The 19,411-nt window shown below is 45.5% G+C and overlaps 1 protein-coding gene across 1 annotated transcript in view; it reads right to left on the bottom strand.

Annotated features, from left to right (window-relative positions):
• CTNNBL1 (catenin beta like 1) overlaps positions 1 to 19,411 on the bottom strand; it is a 162,581-nt gene that overhangs the window by 5,307 nt on the left and 137,863 nt on the right. Inside the window, exons 13-15 of the mRNA XM_090286384.1 lie at positions 17,769 to 17,849; positions 4,664 to 4,801; positions 4,356 to 4,428 (exon numbers count right to left, since the gene is read on the bottom strand). Of these exons, the coding sequence (XP_090142510.1) occupies positions 4,356 to 4,428; positions 4,664 to 4,801; positions 17,769 to 17,849 (292 nt within the window). The remainder of the gene's footprint in view (positions 1 to 4,355; positions 4,429 to 4,663; positions 4,802 to 17,768; positions 17,850 to 19,411) is intronic.

Below are 19,411 nucleotides of genomic sequence, written 5' to 3'. Positions count from 1 at the left end.
TTGGTGATAACGAACTTTAGTTTTTTCTTGTCTGCGAAGCTCTTTATCTGACCTCGAGTCTAAATGATAGCTTTGCTGGGTAGAGCACTCTTGATGAACGCATAAACATTAAGAGTGACTTGGGTAATGGCCCTGCCTCCCCTTAGCCTTTGTGTCTTGGTTTCCTATAATCCTGCTTTCTGGGGCTATTGTGAGAACTAGAGAATATGCATTAAAAGCCTGGCACAGAGGATGCGCTTGGGAGTGACCACTCTGCCTTCTGTGGGCCTGCATTTCAGGAACAGCACAAAAAGCCTGAAGCCCCACCCCAACATGTTCTCCCAAGGAGCATTAACTGAGTGCCTCATCTGCACCAGTCATGGGCCAGGCACCAGAAGAGAAAAGGCAGGAAGGCTGTCACTGCCCTTGCAAAGCACACGGTCTGATCTGTCCTTCGCTAGCAGACACCACTGTTCCCTATGCGGGCCCCACAGTCCTCAGTCCCAGGGCTGCCACCAGTTCCAGGGAAGGCAGGACTCAGAGCACCGAGTAAGCAGTTGCATAAAGAGGGACTTTAATGAGCCATCAATTATTCCTGGTTCCCTTGGCACCCCCAACAGAAAAGGAGGAGGAAAATCCTGAAAGAGGGGACCCAACTATAATAGGAAAAGGCCCCTGCTGGGCTTGCCTCATCAGCGTTTTCCTGAGACCTCAAGGGATACATCAGCTGTCATCCTGCCAGCAAAACTTAGGAAATATATAGGCCATAAAATCAAAGAAAGAAGCTTGCATCTAATTAGTATGTTAAAAAAAAAAAGGAAGCAACCCAAACTGAAAAACAAAATTAAAATCAAAGAGGACAGACTGATGAGCTGGTTTTCTTTATGAGGCTTTGTTTTTTTTGTGTGCTTTTTGATGAAAGGGAGAGTGGAGGAAGCAGGGGGAGGGAGTGAAGGCTTTTTAAGAGGTGGGCCTGCACACAGCCCAGCTGCCACCCCCACGGCAGCCTACCCCCCTTTCCTGCCTCATCGCTGCCCTGAGGGTGCTCGCTGCACATGCTTGGAGGCCGCTGAGAGGCAGGCCCGGTGCACAGACCCACCGCACAGCACTGCAGGCAGATGGGCTTCCCCCAGGCAGGTGTGAGCCACGGCAGGGGCATGCCAGCGGAAAGGAGGTCACGAACCCTTACCTTAACCTTCCATCTGGAGAGAATTTTTTTTTAGCGGTCAGTATCCTGTGGGGGCCTCTTTGACCTGGGCAATGGCATCCAATTCCCTGGCTTTAAATACCACCTCCACACTAATAACTTCAAATTGCCCAAACTAGCATCTCTTCTGAGCCCTAATGAGAATGTCTACTGTCTTCTGCTGCAGTCCCTTCCTGTATGTACAAACTCACTGTGTACCCAACAGAATTCAAGAGCCTTGCCCAGCACACTCCCACCCACCCCCACCCCAATGCTCCAGCCTCTGCATCCTTGCTCGGCCCCCACTGACATGGCCCGAATCCTTATGAGGGCCACTGATGGCCTTTCCCGCCTCAAGGAGCCTTGCCCTTTGGGATTCCATGGTATAGCCTGTGCCTGCATTACTGCCTCCTTCCCCTCCCTGAACACACTGTTCAGCACAGCGCTTACCACGTTATAGTTACTTTAGAGTATGTTTCCCCACTAGACTGGGAACGCCTCAAGGGTGGGGTTCTTGTTTATTCTCCTTTGTCTCTCTAGTACTGGACACAGAGCCTGGCACCCAGCGGTGCTGGCTGAGTAGTTGTGGAAATGTGTATGTCATTTAGCTTGAGTCACGGTTGGTCACTTGTACAGCTCGGTCCCCAGAAGGCTACAAAGTCCATGACGGCAGAGCCGAGAGATACCTCAGCAGCACAGCATGTAGCCCCGCTTGCCCCGGGGGAGTCTCAGTAACACTCGCCAATCTGAATTCACACAAGGGGAGGGCTGGATTCAACAATGCTTAAAATACCCACTGGGTCCCCGTTACGTGCCTGACACTGCCCTAGGTGCCGAGAAGACGTGGTGAGTAAGCCAGACAATGTCCCTACACCGTGGAGCGCACATTTTAATGTGTACGACACACAGAAAGGAGTAAACAAAGACATAAATAAAAACAATTACAGACTGCACTAAGGGCTAGGAAGGACGTAAACCGGGTGCTATGATGGGAATTAACAGGGAGAGAAGTGGACGGATTCAGGACTGAGTTTGGAGGCAGACCTGGCAGAGCTCCTAGTGGGCCGGCTGTGAAGGGGGACAGAGAGAAAACTGAACGGCTGGACCCCAGTCCAGAAGGATGGGTCTGAGCATCTGGACAGAGGAGGGGAAGGTCACAGGACAGAGGAACAAGAGTAGGGGGATTGAACATGACTTTTGTGCAGGCCGCTCACCTGCTCGCTTGCCCAGACATCCAATCAGCAAGTATCTATCTACTCAGCATCCGGGATGTGCCAGCACTTTAACAGGCACGGGGGGAATAAACAGGACCTGTGGAGACCAGGGCAGGCTCACGGCTGAAAACTCTGAATAGCCTAAGATACACGTGTTGTACATGTTACGGTTTCAGAAAGAAAACCACCCACTTACTATGTGCAGGGACCCACTACCAACACTTTTTCTTTCTCAGAAGATCGCTGTTTTGATGATAGGGATGGAGGTGCAGGGAGAAGCCCAAATACAAGAGTAGAGCTAAGAGTAATAAAAAGTTCTAATTGAACATGTGGGCGTAAAAAATAAATGGCATTTAAAGGCTGGAGTTGCAAATCACTACAGCTACACCCTAGAGAGGCGGCAGCATGACAGTCTGAGCAGTTAATTCATGTGGATGTGACACCGGGAACGAGATGGGAGCACCCAGGCTGCCACTGTGGGAGGTAAGATCCTGGGCCAGGTTCATGATCAGGTTCCCCCTTCCTTCTTTCTCTGAGAGAGAAAACAACAGACTCCAACACCGCAGTGCTCTGCCTGCGAAATGGGCACAACCCTTTCACCATTTCCACCTGCCTGGGAGGGCGCTGCTGACCATGTGCTTTCCCATCCCCACGCGGCGCCTCAACTCACACTGTTCCTGCCTTCTGGAATGTCCTTGCCCCAGCCTCTAAGACCCAGCTCAATGCTACTCTTCTCACAGGACTTCCCACGGGAGTCTGGCCACACCTCACTTATAATGATGATGATCAGCATCACCATCATATTTCATAAACCTCATTATTGTTAACATTTACCGAGAACTTACTAAGGGTCAGATATTTTCCATATATCATCTCATTTAATCCTTTCACCCATTGCATGAGGTCAGAGCACCTGGGTAACTTGTCGGGGTAACTGGGTTCCAGGAGCAGAGCCCACAGCCCCGGGGCCAGCTTCTCTTCACATTAGCTACACATTTCATCTCCCACCTGGAATGGGGGTGATAAGCCACGTACTGGCAAACGCTTTGCATACATATAGCCTAATCCCCCCCCTTAGAAATGGGCAGAACAAAGGCCAGAGAGAGAATGATTTGCCTGCCATTGCTCAGTCCATCCTGACTCTCTCTGAACTCTGGTGTTATCAGTACTATAAAGTCCAATAGGGGCCTCCATCCACCCTGTGCATTAGCCTGTGCCAAGTGGCCTGAGGCGGGGGAAGCATCCCAGAGCTCAGTTCAGGAGCCCTGCCTTGGGACTGGGAGCTTGCTCACTGACTGGAGGCCTCTCGGGAGTCAGGACCAGCCAAAGGTGCTACAGTGTTTGAGGGACTCCCTGAGGGAGTAGGTGGGGGAAGAAGGGGAAACTCGCCTGACTGAGCCCTTGCTGTGTGCCAGGCAGTAGACTGGATGCTGTTACGTAGTGAATACCTCGTGAGCCTTTGCAAAATTGCTGCTGGATCATGCTCACACAGCCGGGGAAGGCACAGCTCAGACTGGAAGGCAGGCACGTGCTTTCTACTGCACCGCAATGCCTCAGATTCGCTTCCTTCTGTCCTGCGTCCTCCAAGCATTTCTGGTTACTTCTTTGTTTTTTCCCCCATAGAAAGCAATTTCTTTCCACTACATGCAGTTTGGAACTAAAATTTTTGTTTCTTTCTTATTTTGTCTTTAAGAAAAAATTTTAACAAATATTTCCAAGCTCTAGTGCTTCTTGTTTGTTATGTGTTTTTTTCAATTCTGGAACTGGAGGGCCAGAGGCAGATAATAACTAGATTAGTCTATGATATTCTGACAACGATGACCTGGACACAGCCACCTGGACACACAGTCAGCTGGGCAACACACTTACGCTTTCAGGGCAGAAAATGCTTTGCACCAAATCCCAGAGATCCTGACTCAGAAAGAAAGCACCATCTAATTCCCCAAAGCCCCAGACACAAGCAGCATCCAACTCACCCTTGATGATGTGCCTCACAATTTTGATGGAGCTTCCTCTCATGTTTAAGATCTGGTGAACCCTCTGACGAATCTAGTATGGAAGGGGAAGAGTGGGGAGTGAAGGAGAAAGTGTCTCTTGTCTCGGTAGACACCAGAATACACCGTATCGAGAGTATCCACCTCACTCCCATCCCTGAAAAGGAGGGCCCACTTAAGTGAAGGGATTCTAGCAGAGTGTGAACCACTTCTCTGAGAGTCTCTACTTAAGCAGGTGGCCAGGAAGGAGGCAGGGACAGACAGGCCCACCAGGGGAGGTTTCCTCCTACCTGGGGCACGCTGGCATTGCAGATCTCCGCCATGATGTAGCAGATGTGCTGGAGGACAAAGAGCCCTGCGTCCAAGCGCCGGAGGTAGAACTCATCCTCGACGTCATTGTCTATGATTTCCCCACGCCGGACCATGTCCTAGACGTGAATGAACGTAAGGTTAACAAATGCTGGGCAGTGAGCGGAGCTGGAGAGGGCAGGCTTCTCGTCCACCCATAATACCCAGGAGACTAGCGACTATACAGCAGCAATAAAGGAAAACCACTCCACCTTGATTTATCTCCTATTATTCTAATATCTTTCTTATGTTCTTATTGTTAATGGAGACAGAAGGCCCAAGGAGAAAGGAGTAAAGCCCCCCTTTTCCCTATATAATTAGTCAAGGCCAAAATTATCTCATCCACAAATTTAATCTAAGAAAATAAACTAAGAGGGTCTCAACTCTAAGGTACTTATCTGCTTCCACTCATTCTTTACTCTTTGGGTCTGGCCTCCATAAATAACCTCTCTGCAAGAGACGCTTAACTCTCTCTTCCAAATCAAGTTAAGCCTAGGGAAGACAGGCCCCCTTTCTCCACAAATGGAACCCTGGTGACACTGATGGCACAGGCACCCATCTTACGTCTAGTCATCTTGGGCTTACATTTCATCAGACGCAACACGCTGCCAACCTCTCCATTTCATTTCATGAGTCCCACACTCCTCTAGGCCAGAGGCCTGACAAGTGACGGGAGTCTCTTTCCTTCATCTTTGTAGCCCCAGACCTATCAGACTTGCTGTCCCCATATCTATTCCTCTCTAATCCATTCTTTAAAAAAAAAAAAAAAAGGAAAAAAAAGCTTTATTGAGATACAACTCACATACCATGCAATTCACCCATTTAAAGTGCATCATTTAATGGCCACTGGTACATTCAGAGCTGTCCGATCATCATCCCAATCGAACATTTTCATCACCCCGTCCTCCCCCATTTGAGCCCCTTATCGAGCAGATTATTACCACTTCTGCAGAGAGCTCTTTTCCCCATCTCAGGGCCTTTACTGCCTTCCTTCCTAGGGTCCCTGGGGTATCTCTCAAGCCAACACTGTTTTTAAGCAACCTCTGCCTCGAAGTCTTTCCTGATTATTTAGGGCTAACAACTCCCCCTTTCTAAAATTCCTGAGTGCACTCTTGACAAGCCACTTCATGACATGACCTGTTCTTGCGCATCACAGTCACACTGATTCCACTCATCATCAGCTCCCCGTTTCTGTAACCCACTTTATTTCGTAAGGGTAGACTGGGAGCTCTGTGAAAGCAGGGACTGAATTCTGTCTTCGTGTTCCCAGCTCAGTAAACATCCCTGCCATGAACAAAAGGAAGAAGACATCTCTGTTTTGGGCTGTCAGCTTTCAGAACTGGGTGAGGGACGCGTTCTGCACACCTCGCAGGCTTCCCTGAGACGACAGGTGCTTAATACAAGCTTCTGATGCCAACAATCCATTTCTTAATTCTGTCAGTAGCTTTATGGCCACGGCTCCCTCTGACAACTCGGGCTCGTGTCACTGATGGAAGCCCCTGGGACTCTGACTTCCACTCTCCCAAACTCGAAGGACTTACCGCGATGGTCATCAATCTCCAACAAGAATCCTTCAGGGACTATTTAGACGCAGATAATGCACTTTTTTATTTGCCCAGGGGGCCGGCCTGTAGCAACACAGGACTACTTTTCATCCTGCTCCCAAAGGCCTCTGTCTGGAGGCAAAAGAGGGCTGCAGACTTGCCAGGCTCTGCACTGCCTGGCAGATCACCACCACTAAGCCCGGGCTTCATTTAGTCACAAATTCCTTGGTAATCTGGTAACAGTGTTAATTATCATAAGGTAGTTGTGGCTGCTGTTCATGAGGTAGCATTGGACTGATGTCCAAGGAGTTTGAAAATAGAAGAGTCTCTTTAGTTTCTCATTTACTCATGATCTTAACTTCCTGCTCAAGAACTCCTAAGTGTTCAGCAGCTTGGGGCACAAGAAGGAAAATTACTCCTGACTTCTACTCATGCAAAAAGCATTTGCTGCTAACACTTTACATTTTTATAATGTTGTAGGGTTTAAGTGCTATTATATATGTGGTCCTTACTACCAAATTTAAAGAGAGCAGAAAAGAAATTATTAATCCCATTGTGCAAATTAGAATCTGAAGTACACAGAGGTTAAATAAGCTGCTCATAATTACAGAATTACCAGTTACCAGACTATGGACTCCTTGGGGACAGGAATTCGGTCTGATTCACCTCTGAGGTGACATGATGCAGATGTTCAGATCCCCCCCTGTTTAGTACCTCGTGGCAAGGACATCATTCTAAACACTGAGTGAAGGCAGAAAAAGAAAATGGAGGTAAGGAGATGTCCTGGTCTTAATCACCAAGGAGCTAAACGTGTCTGGAGAAGTAACAGGGACACAGGAAATGACCCAAAAGTAAAGGGTTACACACAGTCTGCCATAAGTTACAAATAATTACAAGTGGTGGGTGCTGATCAGGGCTGGTTAAGATGCTAGGGCATCTGGGAAGAAGGGGCTTTTGGGTAATTTCAAGGCTCCTGGGAGGCAGACACAGCAGAATGAATGCTTTAAGAATGAAGGCCTTCCTGTGGTCTGAGGCCGTGTGGAAACACTTTATGCTGTTCTTAATTTCTGCTCACTAGTCCCCCACCTACACACAGCCCAAGCAGGCCTGCCCTCCCTTTTCTGGCCCCCTTGCCTTTGCTTGTAATTTTGGTATTCTCCCCTTGCCGCCCCCGGCCCCCAATCTCTATCATGATATAAAGTCTAAAATGTGATATTCCTTACAAAACTTTTCCTGAGATCTCTGAAAACTTTTCAGAGGTTTCCAACTAAAAGCGATTTTTCAATCCTTAAAACTCCCAAGCCTCGGATTTGTATCTCTTCTATGGCCCCTCCCACAGCCTCTGTCCTGTGATGGTCCCTTGAAAACAAGAGGTGTATTTTACATGTATTCATACTCTAGAAAGCACCTTGCGTGGCACTTTTTGTACAGTAGGCTCCCGGAAAGACTTTTTGAAACAGCGCTGCTTAATGAGCTGTGTGCACTGACTCGTGTGGACGAGGCAGAAGGGGAAGCAGCGTCAGGGAGCGTCAGGGACAGTGCCTTTGAAGGCCGGCTGGCGGCTGGCTGAAACGCTGGCCAGAGACAGAGGTATGAGGGCAGCAGACTACACTATGCAGGAATACGACATGAACGAGACCATGCAAACACCTGTGCGATGAACACACGGCCTAAAGCACCGAGAGGCAGGCACAGGCCATAATATCAATCCACGTGCGAAGCAGGTAAGACAGGGAAGAGGAGAGGGGGAGAAGGTGAAACCCTCAGAGGTCCGCAGACATGGGAACGTGCAGTGGAACACGTCCACTCAGCTACCTGACACCTAACTATGGCCCAGGTATTAGAATGTAATGGGCTGGGAGCAGCAAAGAGAAATAAGACAGTTCACACAATCGAGCAGATTAGTCTAATGAGGTTAAAAAATATGAACAAATTGTTTTTTTTAAGTGTAGTAACAGCTATTATAAAGGTCTTCTCAAACTGTACTGAGTACCATGGGAACCCACAAGAAGGACAGACTAAGTCTCTCTGGAGAAGTCAGGACAGTTCAAGAGAAACATAACATTTGAGCTGGATTCTAAAGGAGTCTGAAAGCTGGAGAGAACATTCCAAGCAGAGGGAATAACAGCATAAATAAAGCCATAGAAAAGTCAAGTTGGCCAGGGTAGGAGGGAACAACAATGCAATAGCACTGTCAATAAAAGAGAGAGAAGAAGAGAATTTTATATATATTTGCTTATCAGATCCTAGCTATCAGCAGATCATATATATTTTTTTTCTTTAAATTTTTTTTCTTTCTTTTACTGATTCTAGAGAGGGGAAGGGAGGGAGACAGAGAGCGAGAAAAGCATCGGTCAGCTGCCTCTTGCACGCACCTTGACTGGGGACTGAACCTGAAACCCAGGCATGTGCCCTGACCGGGAATTGAACCAGGGACCTTTTGGTTTGCAGAACTACACCCAACCAAATGAGCTACACCAGCCAGGGCATATTAATTTTGATTGATTACTACATAGTAAGCATTGTGTGAGGAGTCTAAATAATAATCATTGCTACCTATCTACTTAAATAATAACCATTACCACCTATCTACCTAGGAGGAGCAGCCCGTGTTTACTGAGGGCTTATTAAGTGTCAGGCTGGTGCTAAGTGCTTTTCATGTATTTATTCCTTTACTTCTCACAAATAAGGGGAGGGAAGGATTATTACCCCCATTTAAGATGAGGAAACAGACCCAGCAGAGCAACCTCCCGAAGGCTGGTGGGGGGCAGACCTGGGATTCCACCTAAGGCTGTATGTGCTCTTTTCACACTGCCATGTCTGTGCAGGTACAGACTTTGGAGTTGTCCAGAGAACAAAGGAAGATGCTAAGTAAGAGTGGTAGAAAGGCTTAAGAAGTGAGTTCAGCAAAATTAAATTTTTGCAATTAGGTCAGAAATGCCCTGGTGATTTTTCCTTTTTCACACTCTTCCCTACAATCTGATTTCCTTTTAACTAGGTAGGTACACACTCTACCTTCCAGTTTCTCTAAATACTGTCATCTAGAAAGGATGAACCCAAGAAATCAATGCCAAACCCCATTTTCCCTCTTTCTTCAGAACTTCAACACTCTGACAATGTTCGACATTCTACTTTTAGACATATGGCTACATGATTTGAAAGTGAAATTTTCAATGTAGCTCTGAGATACAACTATAGCTCATCTCCAAGAAAGGCATCGCCATTGCTGCGTTGAACACGCACGAAGATGAAACAGATTGGTTTCTATAACAAAGCTTCTATCCTGACAGTTTTAGAAGCATCCCAGAAACCAACAGACAGAGAAGATGACTGCTGTCAGGACAGTATCTTATCCAGCCTACTGCAGCTCCGCGCCATAGAATACTCACTGTTGAGTGCATCTAGGGAAGTTGAACACAAGTGTGCACTCCATGTTTAGAGGGAAATATTCAAAGAAGCAGGATAGTTATGTATCACTCTGATGAAAAGTAAGAAAGCTTGGGTACAGTTCTTTTAGGAACAGCTTCTCAAGTTTTGGTCTGTTTTAAAAAGAAGTGGGATGGCATGTCACCTTTATTATCCACTCCTGTCATTACTATGTGTGGACAGGGTCAACTTATAAGTGGATTAATAAACTGATCTTGGGATAAAGACCTGACATGGTTCTTGGGGTATCTGTGTGTGAGAAAGTAGAACAAGACACCTGGAAAGACCCCTAAGGGTGTCCGAAACTCCAAAATGGCTGTCTGTACAACTCAAATCATGATAATCTAGCTACGACTTAGTCTTTGGAGAAGTAACTTTAAAATAACATAGGAGTTCTAGAAATTAAAAAAAATAAATCATCACCCACTTCTCTTCACCCCATTATCTCCCTGATAAAAGGTTCCAGAAGAACTAGAGGAGCCTGCTCTAGAAAACTCTAATGGTTATGAACTAGGAATACGTAAGTAGACTTGCTTCATTAGTGGTAGGGAGGAACTAATTATGCCCAACTGACCAAAGAGAAACATTTCAAAGGTGACCAAAGACCAAACCTGCAACCCAACCTCCTTGAGCAGGGGCATTGAACTAACAGACCACAAATACCCCATTCTAAAGAAGGTAGCCAACCTCCTTTGCCTCCTTTCCCACCCAGGAGATCTTCTGATAGTACAAGAAGCATGTATGTGAAATATCAGGACTTTTCTGAACTATGATATGCGAATCCTATAAACAAGTTCCTCTGCCAAGGTAGGTTGGATCTCAGCTCTAATACTAACTTACTAGTGTCCTTAGGCAAGTCATTTAACTTTTCTTGGCCTCAGCTTCTTTGTTTGGAAATAAGAAGCCTGATCTGGATCAGGGAAGAGAACAAGGGTTCATTCTGAAGGTTGACTCTAATCTACTGTAAGGGCTGTAGGGTACCATACTGGAACAGGGTTGTGAAGCTGAGTTGGAGCTTAGGGGAAGGAACAATAAAATTAATTAGCAATGTCTGCACTGACTGCAGGATGGGGAGTGGCAGTGAGCCTCACCTTTGTCTTCCTCGATCTGGTGCTCTTATCATCCCTTTTAGCTTTGATAATCTGTGACAAATGTAGGACTGGAGCACCTTCACAGCCAAATGAAATGGATTTCCGCCTGTATGCAGGTATCTGGCTATGCGGAAGCTGCTGACTGACAGTGCTCCCAGATTAGTGGCTACTGAGAAATGCCTCCAGTAGGAGGTAAGAACTGTTACTCAGCAGGACACGGATGGTCCGCACCCACAATTAGCTCATCTTCTCATTAGTCAATTAAACTTACTTGTAAGAAATAGACAACCTCTGGGTCTGCTTTTACATCACACAGACAATTTTAAAACAATGTATGTAAATCAGGTGCTTTTAAAATGGGAATATGATTAGCAGAGATTGAAGAGAAATTCCAAAAATCCAGCACCGACAAGTATAGTAAAATATCTTACTTGACAAAATTTCAGAGTGAAAAATCTATATAGATGGTGAATTATATTTGAAATAAGACAGGAGTTAGGATTGAAAGGAAGTCTTCCACAAATTAATTCATCCGCATCTCACCTCTGAGAAGAACGAAGGTGACTGTCTTTGTGAAGCAATGACAACTCAACAGCCACATCCAGCACCCTTTACTTTTCAGAGCAGTGTCTCTGCATTAACCTTACCTGCTGGACATGCCCTGTGTTGGGTATGTACCGCAAATATCATCTTCAGATTCCACAGACGGAAGAATTGAGACAGATGTCAAATGACTGCCTCTGAGTTTTGGTTAGAGACGTGAGTGGAGCAGGATTTCTAGTCCAAGACTTTTTTCTATCAGTCCTTTCACTCTGGCGAGAGATGGGCAGCTAATGGAATAATACCAACAGCAAAATTTCCTGAGTACTCCTGTGTGCCCGGCACTGTGCTGAGTACTTTCATGGGTCTCTCATTTTTCCTTAAACCGTAAGAGAGAGGACTATTACTATTTCCACTTTTCAAATGGGAAACTGAGACTTTATTAGAGAGAAATCTCATAAAGCTCATGGCTGAGGAAGTGTTGGAGACGAGATCAAAACAACACAAGTTTGGCTCTAAGTCTGTGATCCCATCCACAGTTCAAAGAAGGAAAGTCTTTGTTTTATAGACCTTCTCCAGTTTCATCTTATTAGCAAATAGATGGGATCTTTTTCTTTATGTCATATCTGGGGACTATTGCAAATGAATAGCATTATATATAAGGTCATCTAGTTTCTTGGTCTGTCTTTTTATTTTTATTCTTAAAAAAATATTTTTAAAAATTTTATTGATTTTAGAGAGAAGAAGAGAGAAAGAGAAAGAGAGAGAAACCGTGACTTGTTGTCCTACTTATTTATGCATTTACTGGTTTATTCTTTCTTGTATGTGCCCTAACAGGGGCCTGAACCCAATCACCCACAACCTTGGCATACCAGGACAATGCTCTAACCAACTGAGCCACCTGGCCAGGACAGCCTGTCTTTTCCTTATAAATTGAAGAAACTTAAAAAAAGGGGGGGGGGGGTTGGGATGGGAAATCTGTAGCTAGACTAGTAAATTCCATATGCAATATGGAAGAGTTAAAAAAAATATTCTGAAGGGTTTTGTTCTGTTTATTCCATAACAGAAGACTAGAATAAAAACTAAGGTGGTTATTCAGGGAATGGCCATTAAGAAGAACAGACTGCAATTCACAGTAGCATAAGCCTGTTTGGGGGCTGCTAAAATAAACACATTATCTCAGAGATACACAAGGAGGCGGTATGTATGGCATCAAGGTGCCATTCCTGCGGGGCTGTGTCTGTGTCCCCGCCCCCCCAGCTACATCCTTACTTTAAATGTTAATTTATCTCCGGGAGCACTACCAAATCAGCACCTTTCCACAGGCCTCTGTCTCCCTCAGCGGGCAAGTCACAGGCCTCCAAAGGAGTCTGTGGATGCCAACTCTGCTCTGCCCCTGCCAGGCAGCAGATCTGCCCCTGGCTGATGGAAGGAGACAGCCATAAAAGAAGCGGCTATGAAGCCTATAGGAACCCCTCTCACCTTAATAAGAGAGGACATGACTCAGAGTCTCAACAGGGGTCACAGTTACTTTCTGCTGTCATGGTCAGGAATTGTCCCACCATTTAGAAAAGGCCAATTTCTTTCTTTTTTCTTCCAAAGCAAGGGAAAATTTAAACCATGGAAGAGACAGGTGAGTAGAAATGGGGAGGCACGAACACCAGCAAAACAGAAATTTTCCTCCGAGAGCTTCTAAAATAGGGCAGACTGTTAAGAGAAAGACCCTAGAGACTGTAGGTCATTTTCAACTGGGGAAATCAAGGCTGGAGAAAGAGCAAAAGGGAATTTTTTTTTTTATAGAACTGACAGCAGCTCTGATAAGAATCCAAGGATCTCAGGCCAGAGCTTTGCCCCAAAAGAGAAACTGAGCACATGTTAGGCTGGCCTTAACACCTGAGCATGTGTCGGATTTTTACAAACAACTGCATTAATCCCTGCAGGGATTTAACCATGTTAGCATAATACCTCCGTCACAGGTGTGTCTTCAATTTCTAAATTTACTAAAATGCCAACAAAGAAAAAAAACCACCCAGACTTTTCTCATTTGAATTTTGACAACATACAAGCCAGCCGTGAAAGAGTCAGGGCTTCCATGAGTCAGTAGAGGAGACAATGAATCCCACTGAAAGAGGACAAAAAGGAGGAAAAAGCAAAACAGTGCTTAGGGCCCCAGGGCAAGGTAAGCCCACAGGGTTTGGCTGCTCCAACTGCAGAAAGGATCCCTGAGGCTGGGAGAGGGGCAGGCAGCAGCCAGGAGGCAGGAGAGAGAGGGTAAGTGGACATGTGGCAGAATCTGAGGGTGTCTAAGAAAAGCGGGAAGCAGGAAAAAAGGAAAAGCACCGTGACACCCCCTCCCCCACCATCCCTGGCCTCTACTGGCTGTAAGCTGGGTGGCAAAAGCATGGATGAGAAGTTTGGAAGCCACTGGTTTAAAGAACAGCAGAGTTGGCAGAAGAGTCTGCAGTGGTCTCACACACCTCCACTGTCTACAGACCTGGTGCCTAGGATCACATACCCCGCACTCCCACTCCTGCACTTTACCCCTTTCTGTACGAATCTTTGAGCATCAAATGCTAACGAAACAGTCAGAGTCTGTTTCAGACATTAAATCCTGTGGATACTGTTTCATGACACAGAGTTCATCTTTCTCTTTCCAGGATGAAGCCTGGAATGATTTAATTGTGGCAAAATTAGCATGCAACTTGTAAGTTATTATGGTTCAAAGTGTGTGGTAAGAACACTTTATTGAATAAACCTGCTGAGAATAATTTTCTTAGGAACTAAAAACGGGAAAACTCTCTCTTTGAGGCTCTCCTCCCTAAAATCCCTGCCTATATAATTATGTCTTACTTCTGACAGTCAGAAGCCAGAAATCTCTGTACGTTAAATGAACAGAAGCCAGAAGGAACCAAGAAGTCAGGGCATCACCCTTGGTATTTTCTGGGCTTCCTGTTGTGGAGACAGGTGAAATCTGCTGAGACAAGCATCCTGGATATTTACAGATCATGGAGAATTGCTGCTCACTCAAAGAGTCTTAAGAATTACATGCCCTTTAAAAGTTCAGGTCATATCTTGTTAACCAGGAACCCCAAGGGTATGTCCACTGAATATAACATAAAAGCAGCGGGCAACTGCCTAAGCGTTGGAGGCTTTGCCACTGACAGGTTATTGCAAGAAGGTAACCTGAACTGAATATGTATAAAATTATCAGTTTGTTGTGCAGACTCTTCTAAACGGGAGTATTTTTCTGTCTTAAATATAGCTAGTTATGCCATAGACTCTACATAGTCAAATATTTTTTATTACAGAGCTGACAGAGAAAACAAAAATTAGGGCTAAAAATGAGAATGAAGGAATAATGTAGAAAACCCAGGACCCTCTACCTTTCTTAATATCCGTGAGCAAATATTAATTTCGTCTTTCGAGTGGCGGTCCTTCATTTACTATGTGCCAATCACTATGGAAGTCCTAAGATTTTGTTGTTGTTGCTGACGTGGCAAATGTGAGAGTTATTCATTACTGAGCTGACAGTTAATGTCATCAGATGCCTGAGATATAAGCATTCAATTCAAGCCAATAAACATTTGCCGAGTTCCCAATGGATGTAGGACATCCCAGTTTAATGGAAGTGGGGTGGGACGAGGCGACAAATCGTTTATGACGTAAGAGAGAAAACTGCACGAAGGAGAGGTGAGAAAGAGGTCATTTTATTCCGAGTCACTTGACACCCGGGAGGCGGCTTCATCTGCCAGGATGGAGCCTGAGGGCTGGCAGAAAGCACTGCTCACAAACGCATCCCTCACTCGCCACCCCGCCCCGTCTCTCTGAGCAACACTGAGGTTGCTGAGCACTAATGGCCTTGGAATGTTTGCCAGTGCCCAGCCAAACGACCTTGGCATCAGGGAGACAGATGTTTGTCAGGGATTGGCAGGGGCTTGGTGCCTGTGGCACACAGAAGCTCTGAGAATGCTGGGGAGAGTGGCTGCAGCGATTACTCTCCGTCAGTGCTAATCAATTTCACACCTTCTTCAATGCTGATAATAGGTAATCTTGTGGGAAGCAGGCCAAGTTTCCTAACAGCTACAGGCAAGCTGCAACCTGACGGCCAACAGCTTACCTGGTCCCCCTTAAAAAAAAAAAGCCGGTTTCAGCTTCATTTTAAACAAAGCATCTGACAGTACCAACACACTCTGGTCTGCTAGAGTGACTCCTTTTGGGACATCTGGCAAGGAGGATGTTCTTAGAAAAGGACCGTCTGGCTTGCTTAAAAGTTACCCAAGAATTCTAAAGGAAGCTAGGAAAATCTGGCAATAGCAGCAGCTTTAGTTACTGAGCAAGGTAATACTTTATGTATTTATACTTAATCTTCATTACAAAAATGAAAGGGAGGTGTTATTTCCATTTTACAGATGAGAAAAACCAATGCTCAGAGGCCACCTCATCTGTTCAAGGTCTCAGAGCTCAGAAGCAGCAGAGCTGAAATTCAAACCTTCTAGGCTGCTGCTCCTCTCTGCAGAACAGAGACCAGGGACCGATTTCATGGGAGACGATTTTCCGGGGAGGTGGGGTGGGGGTGGGGGTACAAGAACGGGAGGCAGAGCTCAGGCAGACATTGCGAGCGAAGCCCACAGTTCGTAACAGGCCGCTGCAGCCGGGGGTTGGGGACCCCTGCTGTAGAAGCCTACTCAGTCACTGATCTGCCTCTCCTTGTGCTTTTTATCTATTCCATTTTCAAAAACTGACAGTCACCAAAGGATGTTCACCTCAGCTGGAGGGAAACATGAAGCTGGCGCGTACCTTAGAAATCACCTTCGCTGATACCATGTTACAGCCGAGAAGCTGGGACTACATGAGGTACAGGGATGAGGCGTGGCTTGGCAGTGATACAGAGATGGTGCGTGCGCTAGAAGTCTACGTTCCCCGACTCCCAGGTGCCCCTGCACCACCCCTAAAAATCTCCTTCAGCAGATAACGTGGGGGGATTCCAGCAGACCTATTGGTCTCATGGCTACTTCCTTACAAAAGTCTGGAAATTTCTATTTGTTTCTCATTACCATTCAGACAAAGAGAAACAACATATTACTCCATCCCTTTAACAATTACTGATGGTTCATCATATACAAGTTACTGTAAAGGGAAGAAACAAGGGAAACGGAGCATTTAATCAAAGAACAAAATAAAGGGGATGGCGTGTGTGGAATGAAAGGCCTGTGTGCGGGACATGCTGACACTTGAAGCCCAGCCTCAGAATTCAATCTCGGCCTTGACCCCCGCAGCAGTCTCACTGTATGAGAGAAAAGTCCCCGTCAATCAATTCAAGCAATGAACAGACGTCTGAGGACTGACTAGGTTTGGGGACCATAGGGAAATCACAAGAATGACAAACACAGTCGCCTGCCTACTGGCATTCGTAAGTGAAGGTGTGTACTGTGGAAGGGGAGGTGGAGAGGAACAGGGCACCAAGGACAGGCTGCTGTCTCCCAGCTGGTCCGAGGCACAGCTGGACTGGCCCAGCACAGATGGGGGGCGGGGTGCTGACACGGACTCTCCCACCAGGGAGGCTCAAGAGCCTCAAGCGTCTCTTTAAGGCAAGAAGAGTAAAAAGAGAATGGAATGATACAGCCAGTCAAGATCACAAGGAAAATGAAGTCTACTACAGACTTTGAAAAACGGCAAGAAAAGGATCATTTTGTAATGTAACCAAAGACTAAGGCATGTCTTGTAGGAAAGAGAGGACGATTCAAACATTGAAACAATAGGTAAGAAAACCTGCCCTGATTAAGGAGACAGATGAGAAAGTTACAGAGACCAGAGACAGCAGAGAACGAAATGCAAGCAGGTGACAAAATATAAAAGGTAGGCTAACACCATAGCAAGCAAAGGCCCTCAGGGACAAAAAGCTTGCAGGCTTCATTTCCTTCAGCAAACATCAGCATAAGAAAATTAGGGTTGGTCATTTTGAACCTGGTGTGTGTTTTCCTGCAATCTATCTGGGCCTCCCTTCTCTAACCCTCCAGTTTTTCATCTGTAAATGGGGAAACTGGATTCAACACCCTCGCAGTTTCCTTTTAGCTCTAATACTTTGTGATCACCCTTCTTTCAATCTTTTCCTTCCCCTATGACTACAGAAAACAGCAAGTGTGAGTATCAGGACACACTCTGCCAACATGGCACCAAGTCACAGCAGTGTACTTTGGTCAGAGCTGCTAAGAGAAGCTCTTCTTACCCAGACTCCTGAGTCAGCCCTGGACCAAACCTACACATCCTTCCTCCTAAAGGACTTCCATTCCTGTTAGAAGAGCTCTGCTCTTACAACATGTTAGATGGCACACGAGGGCAGATGGCACCTTTTCCCTGGCCTGTCTTGCAGGTAAATATAAAGGTGCACAAGGGACCCAAACGGAGTGCAAGTTAATAGTTGGCAAAAGACAGGCAGGAATACGTACATGTTTCTCCCCTTCAATCTTCTTGTCCGCCACCTGCATTGCATCCAGATATTTAAAATGCAACTCCATCAGTCTGTCAACCTGAAAGGGCGATATTTCACAGGGATTAGTGAGAAGGAAAGAGAATGCCAAGGCAAAAGAAAGGTGGAGCTCCTATTCATCTTTGTCACTCCTGACAAAGGGAGATCCACTCTCCCACTGCTTACATTGGAGATGAACTTTGCTTAGGAACACATCAGGAATGGATCAAGAGCTGAGCAGAACAAAGCAAACACTCAGGATGAATGCGGTTTGAACACAGGCTCATTCCCAAAGGATGCAATGCATTCCCAGCCCTTTGAGGACTCCCATGAATGCAAGCTGTTAAAAAACAAATAAATAAATAAAAATTCAAGCCCCCTCAGTGCAAAGAGAAGGAGCTTGAAGTTACATACTTGATATTCACTTAGAACTTGACAGAAATTTTTTTCGAACTGAAACCTTTCATGTTCAGATTCTGCCCCAGAGCTGAACTTTTTTTTTTTTTTTTTAAGTCTGAGTAAAATTTCTTAGTTGTTTTGAGTCAGAAAGGAGTGCAAGAAAAGCTCCTTCAGCAACTTTAAAAAAGCGCCTGCCTTTTGCTCATAACAACTTAAAAATCACTTTTAACTTAACGAAAGTCATGCTTCAAACATTTTCCCCTAAAACTTCCAAAAGATTGAAAAAACACCCTGAAGTTAGCCTAGACTTCTAACCTATCTTTTTACTAGGCTGGCATCACCATGGTCCTTGGCAACCTGGTGCTTACCCAGGAGCTGCTGTCAGTGGTTAATAGCAGATGCTGCTTCAACATGGCATCAGCTAGTCCAGGACGACTGTGCCCGGACCCTCTCTGGAAAACAATGACGGCTCTAAGATCTCACATACTTTCATGTCTATTACTTCCTTAAAATGTTACAAAAACCTAATGAGGTAGGCAGAGAAGATAGATTATAATTAACTTTAAAGATGAGGAAACTGAAGCACAGATGTTAGATGCCAGCAGGGTGACACGATGGCCAAGATGTTCTGCGCCCTAACCTGATGGCCCTTCCACCACGCTACATTGCTAGTGGGAGTGAAAATACCTACTTATGTCCAGTGTGATAAAATACACAGGCTTTCTGGGCTTAGGCAGCCTGGTTCAAATCCCAGTTCTGCTTCTTAACTGGGTGATCTTGGGGGCAAGTCACATGATGTCTCTAAGTGTCGATTTCCTTATCTATATATGTGAATAGTACTGTTACCCAATCCACAATAGTCAACCAATGAATGGTAGTTCTTATAACTCTCAAAAAAAAAAAAAAAAAAAAAAAAATCTAATGGTTTGGCATATTTTATAACAATATAAAATATTTATTCTATCTCATTTACACAATCAGTCCCATATACCATAGCCCATCTAGGATAGGTTTTACCACTTCTTTTATCATTATTTTTTATTTTCATTACCACCACCTAGTAAGACTTCATTTGATCTTCCTCTCATTGACTCTTCAAGATAGGTATCAGTGTTTCCATTTTAAAGCCAGGGAAAATGATGCTCAGAGTGGTACGTGTCTTGCAAGCAGCAAATCCAGGTTCAAATCCATATATCTGAATCCAAAGCCTATGCTCTCAATCAC

The sequence above is a fragment of the Furipterus horrens genome, unplaced genomic scaffold (genome assembly GCF_987537825.1).
Source record: "Furipterus horrens unplaced genomic scaffold, mFurHor1.1.pri manual_scaffold_8, whole genome shotgun sequence".
Taxonomy (NCBI): domain Eukaryota; kingdom Metazoa; phylum Chordata; class Mammalia; order Chiroptera; family Furipteridae; genus Furipterus; species Furipterus horrens.
The sequence above is the reverse complement of the archived record's forward strand: the minus strand, read 5'-3'. Positions and strand labels throughout refer to the sequence as shown.